This window comes from Gymnoscopelus microlampas (assembly GCF_963454915.1).
Source record: "Gymnoscopelus microlampas genome assembly, chromosome: 8".
Classification (NCBI taxonomy): domain Eukaryota; kingdom Metazoa; phylum Chordata; class Actinopteri; order Myctophiformes; family Myctophidae; genus Gymnoscopelus; species Gymnoscopelus microlampas.
This window is the reverse complement of record NC_139945.1, coordinates 46,496,882-46,508,410: the sequence shown is the minus strand read 5'-3', so window position 1 is coordinate 46,508,410 and position 11,529 is coordinate 46,496,882. Positions and strand designations below refer to the sequence as shown.

The following is an 11,529-nucleotide window of genomic DNA, read 5'->3' as shown; positions in this document are numbered from 1 at the left end:
AAGCTCACAACGCCTAGGCCTTGGCTAAAGTTTTCCTCAGAAAAGGGGTGCTAGGGGCCTATAGGGTTCAAGTGGTTAATGTAAAAAAAATTAAAAAAAATCATATCACAAAGATTTGGCGGACCCCCTGTAGTAACTCTGAGGACCCCCTAGGGGTCCCGGACCCCCTGTTGAAGACCCCTGGTCTATAGTGGACATGACAGCTACTGGTTTCGTTTGAGCGTTTCGTTTGGACAAGAAGAACTAAGACGAGACCACAACTGAAAAAATAACTAGTAGCCTATTTTCAGTAGATTCTGTTAGATTCTGAAGCATGTACGAGTACGAAGAACCGAAAAACTAAAGACAAACATTACATTAAACTGGAATATTGTATCGTGCCATTTCTGGAAGGGCTGTGTGTCTTGCATGTGAAATAAAGGCAAAAGCTACCAAGTGTACTAATCACAGAGTTATAATATATCTAGAGGGCGGACTGCACGCCCCCGCGCATGAAGCACCCGGAAGTACCTCTAATTTCTGGATCGGCTCCAACGTTGGAGCCAATAGAGCAGGCGCACTGGCGTTTTAGACGCTGGACGCACGCGGAGTAGCTTTTAAAATGCAGAAGCCCTGCAATACCAGATTTAGCCACCAGACTTCTGAGGCATCAACCATTCTAGTCCGCGGTTCCAGGGGCTTGGTACTAACGCCACTAACACACACACACACACACACACACACACACACACACACACACACACAGTTAGCCTAAGAGCTAACGTTCTGCTCTGCGTTATTATGGATCTATTTGGTGATCTACCAGAACCGACCCAAAGCGCCGGTAAGTAACACGAAAGAAACAATTATCGTTTATACTATTGCTCCAAAGTATCCATTTCTTTTTCATTTTGTCTGAATTTCAAGGTGCATTTTTGGACGGCGGATCATTCATCATGAACCTCTGACATTATGTCACCCTGTGTTGTTAAATTAAAATACCTGTGTGTGTGTGTGTGTGTGTGTGTGTGTGTGTGTGTGTGTGTGTGTGTGTGTGTGTGTGTGTGTGTGCGCGCGCGCGCGTATTGGTGTAAAGTAACTAAGTACATCTACTCAAGTACTGTACTTGAGTACAATTTTGAGGTATTTTTTACTTTACTGTCTGGAGTTTTTCCAATATTCAGTACTTTTACTTCTACTCCACTACATCGCAGAGGCAAATATTGTGCTTGTGCTCCACTACAATGATTTGAAAGCTTTAGTTAGATACTTTGTAGATTTTTATTATTATTACAAAACTAGCCCTAGAATGTCTGTGATCTTACATACATTTCATGTATTCCAAATACACAGTCATAGATCACCCTCGTCGACGCGCTGTGTAGTGACGATCTGCGCGGCCATAAAAGTGCTCTAAACTCCGTCTGTACTCACCCAATAATTAATTCCTAAGACTTGGAGTCATATTTTGTCCTCTAGTTTCATATCCATTTGAAAGTTCTGCCAGAAAACGTGTGTTTAGTCAAATATCTCCACTTTTCCACGAGCTGCACACGGACGACTTTCTGGACGGGCGAGGGACACGGACTTGAGTGAAGGACCACATTTAAAACGTCATAACAAATTGACACAGGGAAGCACAAACGAACGGGGAACACAATTGACAGGTGCTTGTGATTGGTGCGGGGTAATGAATCACTCCATCTGCCAATTGTGTGTCCCAAACATTTGTGCGTCCTAAAGGAAGTTTACATATATACAGTCCTGCACTCATCCCACTCAACCACCTGAGCCTCATTTGAAAAGAGCAGATCTACAAGCGCATAATGCCTTGCGATTGTGAGCTTGTAGATCTGCTTTTTCAAAAGACTTTTATACATTTGGGATTTTGGGACATAATACATAATGAGTAACTTTCAATTTTTGGTACTTTAAGTACATGTTGATGCCAATACTTTTGCACTTTTACTCTAGTCAATTTTGATTACCGGACTTTTACTTGTAACAGAGCATTTCTACAATCCAATATCAATACTTTCTATGATTAAGTAACAAATGTGAATATTTTTCCTGTGTGTGTGTGTGTGTGTGTGTGTGTGTGTGTGTGTGTGTGTGTGTGTGTGTGTGTGTGTGTGTGTGTGTGTGTGTGTGTGTGTGTGTGTGTGTGTGTGTGTGTGTGTGTGTGTGTGTGCGTGCGTGCATTTTGTAGGAGCTGTTTCCCCAGCAGCGTCCAAGTCTACAGAAGAAAAAGAAGACAATAATTTAAAAAGGAAAAGAGCAGATTCGGACCATGGACCATTGGAGGCCAGGGGAGCGGGGGAAATCAAGAAAGTTTGTAGAGAAGGTTTTCAACAGTTCCACAACAATGTTTGTTTGTTTCCTTCCTTCACGTCAGAATCAAAACCACTTTCATCAATAGTAATAGAGCACCGAAGTCTGACGTAATTTACACATCCTACCTGGGTCGCGTTTTTTTCCCCCGTTCTGAATTCCCATAGACGTGTTTAATATCGCGTCAAATAAGAACTGTGTTCCAAAAATAAACAAATGACCCCGGCGGTTTGACTCTTATGGATATGAAGTATCAACTGACAGTGAGAAAACGCTAATGTTACCGCCGCCGACTTAGTAAAATTTCGCCAGAAACAGACTGTATCAAATTTGACTATCATAAACAATACAAAGCCACTCCCTGACAATATCGGCGAGACAGTTTGTTTATTTTTGGACCACAATTCTTATATGAGACGATCTGAGATGAGACGATAAGATGACCCAATGTTATTCTCCATAGAGAAGTTACTTTACGACCCAGGGGATGAACGAGTGGGACTTCTGTACTCTATATCTATAGGACCCAAAAACATTCATTGAGGAAGACTCATAATATGTGACTTTAGGTGGAGAGACACAATGTGTCAGTTATCCATATTGTGTGTAGCCTGGTAAACCCTCCCTCCGGAAATCTCATTTCCATTTGATTTCAGAAAGGAGTCTGGTCTGAAACGCCTTTCTCCAATAATCGCTCTGCTCGCCGAGCCGACGAGCCTATCAGCGTCGTCGCTCATTGTTCTGTGATTGACAGCGACAGTTGGCCAATCAGGTGGCGAGTTCGAGTGAGCCGAATGAACCCGAATGCAGCCTGAGAGCTGCCGACAAAAGACGAACGGCAGCCATTGTTGTTTGTGCGAGTGCCTTCACTTCTTACTTTCAGTTTTATAACGCTTTCAAACTTCTTTTTTGAGGCACGGAATTTACTTATAAGATATCGTTTGGATAGAATTTAGTTGTTAACTTCATATATGTGGTCAATTAATCATGACAGAGCCTATTAAAATATAAATTTAGAGAACCGGCAGGGGCGGGGAGTGACACGCATGTATCCCAATAAGGCAACCTATTTTCGGCATGGCCGTCCCAAAAGTCCCGTTGCGTCACATAGTCTGGAGCTCGTCAAAATGAACTGCTCATTGGCTGAAGGGGAAAAACGATCATTGGTTGAAGGGGTTGTCAGTCAACGGTATTACTCCCGCCCAACTCCAGCCCACAGCGATTATTGCAGAAAGGCGTTTCAGACCAGACTCCTTTCTGAAATCAAATGGAAATGAGATTTCCGGAGGGAGGGTTTACCAGGCTATATTGTGTGTGTGTGTGTGTGTGTGTGTGTGTGTGTGTGTGTGTGGTGTGTGTGTTGTGTGTGTGTGTGTGTGTGTGTGTGTGTGTGTGTGTGTGTGTGTGTGTGCGTGCGTGCGTGCGTGCGTGCGTGCGTGCGTGCGTGCGTGCGTGCGCGACTCGCTGTGAGTGTGAGTGACCGGTTACTTTATCCATAGATGTGTAATTGGCCCAACAGTCCATGTGTTTCATCAATACCGCATATCACAATCATAACTAAATAATTGCTAAACATTGGCTCATTTACTATGGCATAATAAACAATACTGGTGATTAGTTCATTCAGTCAGATGATACTAGATCTATCTGTTAGGCTATGGTCTGCTGATGCTCACTTAACAGCCTGCATCTCTCTCTCTCTCGTCTCTCTCTCTCCTCTCTCTCTTCTCTCTCTCTCTCTCTCTCTCTCTCTCTCTCTCTCTCTCTCTCTCTCTCTCTCTCTCTCTCTTCCCCCCCCCCCCCCCCCCCCCCCCCCCAGGTCTTCCTGTGTTAAAAGGCTATGTTGCGTCAAGGCGAGGTGAGAGAGAGAAGAGATGCAGGATGCTCACGTCCTGATGCCAGACATGACCACCTGTCTAACCACTGCTCTGTCATCCCAAGTGTAAGCTCATTCCTACAATCGTGATTTAAAGTGATCCATAATGTGTATTAATGTAGTTAGCCACTTACCCCCTCGGTAAGATCTATAATGCATTGTAGTCACATGTTTATAATTGTGCGTAACAACTTACAATAACGACACTATTACTATCTAATTTAGGTAGTTACAATGTGCTGTTCCACTGAGCTCTTAATGCATTATGACCAGCACTTACTGTATGATACGTTTCAAACGTTGTAATAAGTTGTCATACATGATTATAAATATTTATAACGAGTAGAATGCCTTATAAGCACATTATAATGCATTATAAAATGCGATTATAATGCATTATGGACCCGACCTTAAGTAAAGTGTTACCAAACCCTCTATTATCAGTAAAACAGACCTGAGTTACAACTGTATTTGGACCGCTTTTTCCATCTCTTTGACAAAAGTAGCAGATCGTCTATTTTTACTGAATTAAAAAGGTTAAATTGTGACATATTAACATTAATGGTTGTCCTAATATTATGGGCTTTTTAAGGTATCCTTGGCACATCTTGAGTGTGCCTGAAACTGTGTGCCTGAACAGACAGCCCTGAAGTGAGCCTAATGTCTCTCTCTCTCTCTCTCTCTCTTCTCTCTCTCTCTCTCTCTCTCTCTCTCTCTCTCTCTCTCTCTCTCTCTCTCCTCTCTCTCTCTCTCTCTCTCTCTCTCTCTATCTCTCTCTCTCCTCTCTCTCTCTCTCTCTCTCTCTCTCTCTCTCTCTCTCTCTCTCTCTCTCTCTCTCTCTCTCTCTCTCTCTCTCTCTCTCTCTCTCTCTCTCTCTCTCTCTCTCTCCTCTGTGGTTCTGGTATAGTTTGACTGTGACAATGGTGTTGTAATTTGTCCTTGCGGCCGTTTCTGCTACACTCCGTATTACTTATTTTATATTTCACCTTGCATGTCTTTGATCTAGACTGTTTTACTTTACATGGTTGAAGAAAGCTTGAAGTCCAAGCATTTCACTGCTACGTGAATGATAAAATCTTGAAAACTAGAATGACACATAAACAAAAGACAACAACAGCTGCTGATATAATTAGTTTTCTTTGCTGACAACATTTGCTGCTTCATCAAAGCATTACATTTGCCGATAGTTACAATTCACCAAGTGAAACAAATCCATGATATTGTCTTGTATGGATTGTGCTCAGAAACAATGATGACATCCCAATTTAAAACAAATACGTATAACGTTCAAGACAATAGGTTAGTCCTAGACAGGTTTATAATTTGGGGGATAATGTCTGAGGTTACCTCAGAGTAAAATGGAGCAATTCAGGTTTGACAAAAGCGCCCTTTTTAATGTCACACCTCAGATCTTGCATGTCGTACTTTGCTGTGTTTGACGGCCATGGAGGTGCGCGGGCCTCGTGTTTCGCTGCTGAGCATCTGCACCACACACTGGCCCAGAAGTTCCCCACTGGTTCGTTACCTTTAAAACACAGCATATTGTCACTTGTCTAGGCTTACTGAAAAAACAACATTATTAGACATGTTTGTCTCAGGAACCATTTTCCCAGCAGGGACAAATAAAATGTTGACCTTGAATTTTAGGCGAGACAAGGAATCTGGACAAACTGACAAAGAAGTGTCTCCTGGATGCTTTCCGACAAACAGACGAAGACTTCCTGAAAAAGGCCTCCAGCCAGTAAGATCATTCACTGATACATTTGTTGTCCAGACTTTAAAACAGGCCAAAAGAAGCAATGAACAGTAGTGGCAAGTTACACAGTAGAATCCTCACTATAAATTTGACTCGGTGTTATACATGAATAAATTACACTGAGGCTTTGACTGTGTAATTGGCTCTAGACAGCAAGCTCCAGTAGTTTACGTTTAACAAGGTATCCTAGGTACCAGTGGCTTCCAGTTTCTCATGGCTGACTGTGTTTCCTCTTCTGACAGAAAGCCGGCATGGAAGGATGGTACGACTGCTACCTGTCTGTTGGCTGTGGATGACATGGTGTATGTGGCCAACCTGGGTGACAGCAGGGTAGGGGCTGGCTCACTCTCACACCACTGGGAAGAGATTAAAGAAATGTCTCTGAGTGAAAGCAGAATGTAGAAATTGAAGAAATATACCACAAGACATTATTTTGCGTGTAATTGCCTACAGATTACAGAGGATCCAGTTTAATCAATTACATTGACTTGATTGAAGTGAATAGATTTTGATTCTTCTACTAGTCTATAAATCACACCATAATCATGCACCTGAGTACATTTCGGGCATGCTCACAATATGTACACCAAGTAGATCTCTGAGGTCCTCATGTACTGAACGCTTAACAGTTCCAAAGGTTTGGACCAAGAGACATGGAAAGGCAGCTTTTAGTGGTTATGCCTCCAGCCTCTCGATTACCCTCCCACAGAATATAAAAATGGCTGAAACTCCCTAGGGTAGGTACCCTCACAAAAACATGCAGTAATCCTGGTCACTATACTGCCTCCCCCATGACAGCCGGGGCGCCTGATGGAGGGGAAAGGAACTGGTTGGAATAACGTGCCTTCCACGGCACGCGCTACGTCCTACCAGGTAAACTCTCCCCTGTCAGGTGATAAGAAGGTCAGTTGGCTCTCATGCATTGAAGGAGGCATGAGCTCGGCCCTGGCCTCCCTAGGTTGGCAGAGGGAAGGTAGTGCCCAGGATTACATAGACAATTGGCTCTGGGTGTAAAAAATGGGGTTACAAAATTGTGGGATAAAAATGTATTAAAAAAATAATTTTAAAAAAATGGCTGAAACTCTTGACACTTAAGCGTCATCTTAAGACATATTTATTCTCTCTATTTAGTCTTGCTTGTCTTAGTGATTAAGTAATTATTCTAATTTGTCTCTTGTTTTTACACTTTATTTCTGTTTTGTTTTATGTATATATTTGTTTTATCATATCTGCTTCTGTGATGTTTTATGTTTTTTTTTTAATGTTCTTTTTTTGTTTAAAGCACTTTGAGTTGGGTTTTATGTATTAAAGGTGCTATATAAATACAGATGATTAATAAGGTGCCATTGTTTAAATATCACTCCTCAAAATGTACACGTATGTTGGTTTCTGTGATGATCATCACATTTTCATTTCCTCTCCTCACCAGGCTGTGTTGTGTCGGATGGAGCTTTGCGGAGGAGATGGAGAAAGGAGGTCACTGACTCTGGCCCTCAGTAAGGAACACAATCCAACCATCTATGAAGAACGCATGAGGATCCAGAGAGCTGGAGGAACAGTCAGGTGACTCACTACAACTGACCTGCAAGATTTACAAATTATTTGCATGATATGACATGAAGCATTAACCAAACAGTCAGCAACAAATGAGTACAAAGACATGAGATATACGTAATGGACAGAAATTAAAATTACATTAATATATTTTGAACAGAGAAGTTGACTGAAGCTCCCTATTAGTTCACGCATTAACACTTTGAGCTGACCAGTTGCTCTATTGTTGGCCACTAGTGGGAGCTGCCCAGTACAACCACAGTATTCTTGGCCACTGGAAGCTGTCATCCACTGTCCTCTACTGTTGGTCACTGGGAGCTGCCCCAGTACAACTACAGTCTTCTAGTGTTGTAGTGATGTGTCGTTCATGATCGATTTGTTCAAAAGAACGTGTTCATTGCCGTGAACGTGAACAAGCTCGTTCACTTCCTGAAACTGTTAGGTTCACGCTATCGTTCATGCCCCCCATCCCCCACCCCCCCAGTACACAGGACGGGAGGGCGCGACGTAATAATAACGCTCCCGCGATGGTGTTTTTCACTAGAATATAGTGCTACTGAACGAGAACGTGAACAAATCATTTGAACGAATCATTGCTATGAACGTGAGCGAAATCGTTCGTTCACTGAAATGAACGTTTTTTTCCCACCACTATTAGTGTTGGATACTGGAAGCTTCCCAGTACAACCACAGTCTACTGTTGGTCAAAGGGAGCTGTCCAATACAACCCATTGACCAATGACAAGATTCACTGGAAAGTTTGAGTGGCTTGCTTAAGGGTGCTCCCCCCACTAAATAACGTAACAGATGGTTACGCATCACATCTGTGCATGTATTTGTAATAGTAGTGCTCAGTCAGTTAATCGCAGTGAAGAATCACAGGACTTAATTAATGGCTGAGTCTTCTGTCCATGTGTGCTGTGTAGAGATGGCAGGGTATTGGGGGTTCTGGAGGTGTCTCGCTCCATAGGAGATGGTCAGTACAAACGCTGTGGTGTAATATCAACTCCTGACATCAGAAGATGTCAACTCACACCCAACGACAGGTACTACTTTTCATACTACTACTATTAATTCTGATACTGTTAATACTACAACTACTTGCTAAGCTTGTAGATCAGCTATTTTTGACAAAGAGATTTTGTGTAGACAGAAAAAAGCGGTCCAAGTGCAGTTACAACTCAGGTACAATAGAATGTTAAGTGGTTATGGTACTATTGCTTGAAGTGATGAGAATGATACTATAGTTACCTCATAACAATTGGTAGTGACCCTCCTATTACCTGTAGTATTTCTTAATTGAGTTGCTTGAAGCTATTGCAATGAGGCTCTGTGTCTGTGCGTTTGTCACACCTGTACTCCGGCACTTCACGCCCCATCAGATGCGCAACGCAACCCCCGTCTGGTCTCTCCATTCAAATGCGCTGGTCCAGGGCAGTGGTGTGAAAGATCAAACTCGTTTCACAAGCCATAGTAAGGATAGCCTAATCTTATCAGCGTCCATCTTCGTTTTTGTTTTTCCACCATCACAGTTTAATAGGTTCTATAAATCAAGGCATTCCTTGGAAGAGTTACAAAGAAAACTAAGACTAAATAAAAAACAAACAAAAAATAGCAAATGTCTAACTAAAACTACTTCTGCACACATAAGCCTCAAACTAAAAGGAATATTTAATAGTTTATTGCTGGTCGGAGCGTGTCAGTGCGCATTCGCGTGCGTGCACGTGATGTCATTAAAATAGCATCCCCCCAGTTAAAAAATCCCCACTACATCACTGGGTTCCACCCCTCTCTCTGTCTTTCTGTCTCTCCTTGTCTCTGTCTGTAGGTTTATAATCTTGGCATGTGATGGCCTGTTTAAAGTGTTCTCTGCAGACGAGGCTGTGAAATATGTCCTCAGTGTCCTCCAGGTATGGATGATAAACACTGCGTGTGCGTGTGTGTGTGTGTGTGTGTGTAAACTCAGCTCGGTACTAATCAGTCTCTCTTTTAAGGAGGAGCCAGTTGAGAAGAAGGAGGGGCTAACAGAGGAGGCAGCCAGATATGAAGCGGCTAGTCAGCGACTGGCCAGCGAGGCGGTGAGGCGGGGCTGTGCCGACAACGTCACTGTGATCCTGGTTTCTATTGGCCTCTAAACACACCACACACTCGCACACATTTCCAAACGACAGACACACCGCTCACTGATGACTTTCCATGGACCCTGACCGTCTCAGACTTCCCCACCACAAATTTACAAATCATTATTAAAAATAACTTTTATAACAAATCTGCTATGCCTGCCTGTTATTCACTTATTAAACAAAACACAATGACATTCAACTAAAATGTTTAATTTAATTTACGTACATTTTGGTTTGTACATTGTCTGTTTCAACGTGTTCAGCAGACACATTCCACCACCATGTTCAACAACTGGAACCTATATTCTAAGGAGGATACCATTCACTATATAACCATACAGCAACACATTAATCGTGTTTTTTAATGTTTATTTTTTACGTGTCGCATCAGAAAATTGGGCCTCATATCATGCCTGTTAATGTATCCAACATTGAAACTCAGATGACAGTCTGGTAGTTTTTTGATAACATTCGAAACCGGTGTTTTTTTCCTCAGTCAAAGATGAGAACAATTACACATGGTTTGTAGGCCTACCTACATAGATAGTTTCATCAAGGTACGTAATTATAAGTAGGCCTAATAAGGGTGTTCAGGTGGGCGAAAGTCAAAAGACTACACTGGTGAGTACTGGACATATTCAAAGTGTAACAAGAAGTATGTCACGTAATTGAAAAATGTAAATACTATAGGACTTAAGTCCCAAGCTAAGTGTGCAGTCTTAAGAAACGGTTTGCACTCACAAAATAAATGTCTCCTCAGGCCTTCATCGGCTGTTTTTATTTATCCTCTTTTAAAACGCAAACGTTTCTTCTGTGAGTTCAGACTGTTTCTGAAGACATAATTGAAAGAAACACAGTCCCTCTGTGTTGCTTTCCAAGATTATAAACCTACAGACAGAGACAAGCAGAGACACATGTTTTCAATGAATCTAACATGGTTAAAATGGAGTTGGAAGTTACAATGGGTTTGTATAGGAAGGAGGCGTGTCTGATTAAATTAATATCAAATATCTAAACACTGAATCAAGCAACTTAAAAACTGTCTGGGGTGAAACAAAAGCCTGAGTAGACGTTAAAATGACCCCAAACATGCTTGAAAGTGAAAAATTCCTTTAACAACTTAAAGCCTACTTACTGTAGTTGGCTGGGGTGCCTCAGGGTTCTATGCTAATGTCTGCTATCATTTCTCGCTACACCAAATATCTTCGCCGAAAATAGCTGATCTTAGGGTTCACGTGAAATTTCAACATTTACATAAAAGTGTAGTAGCCTATTAATGTGCAGTGCACTATCCATGTAAAAACATATTGGAATGGTTTGTGCACATTGTTATACTAAAACCTGTAACTTCACAACCTAATATCGTAGGCTGGCTAATATATTAATAAAGTTAGGAAGAAGAATAAGTGGCAGACTGGCAGCAGGTTGGCTGCGTAAGAACTATGTACTAAACTTTATCATGAAGGTGTAATTAAACAGATAATGATTGTTAATTAAAATGGCGAATCAGTAGGTATGAAGCTATAACTATGGTATGAAGCGTTTCAAAATGTTGAACTAGCTACGACCATGGCTACGACAGAGTTCTGGCGCTCTCCAGTGGTCAAACTAAATAACAGCGGAGCAGAAATTCCCCCCCCCTGAATCATCTCAATGCTGCAGTACCACAGCTCCATGTGTACTTGTAGTAACTTATAATAATATTAAAACCGATATCAGCAGGCTAATGGGGCAGCTGACTCTGCTATATACAAACAGGCCTTTACAGTGTGTCTTTCGATGAATTGAGTAAAAAGGACCCCAATGGAAACAAGCCATAGTGCTTTCTTGGGTTTAAAATCCTCTTAACAGACCTTGTATTGAACTGTACTTCCCTGTGCTCGTCTTTGGAAACTGTTAATAAAGTATTC

At 41.9% G+C, this 11,529-nt stretch overlaps 1 protein-coding gene across 1 annotated transcript; it reads left to right on the top strand.

Annotated features, from left to right (window-relative positions):
- Positions 1-736: 736 nt before the first annotated feature.
- On the top strand, positions 737-9,742 carry ilkap (integrin-linked kinase-associated serine/threonine phosphatase). The gene is given in 11 exon segments (XM_084064970.1): positions 737-823; positions 2,189-2,323; positions 4,130-4,170; positions 4,173-4,252; positions 5,596-5,702; positions 5,834-5,927; positions 6,185-6,272; positions 7,372-7,505; positions 8,423-8,542; positions 9,325-9,406; positions 9,491-9,742. Coding segments are annotated over 11 exon segments (1,065 nt in total). The 5' UTR covers positions 737-780; the 3' UTR covers positions 9,632-9,742.
- Positions 9,743-11,529: the final 1,787 nt, after the last annotated feature.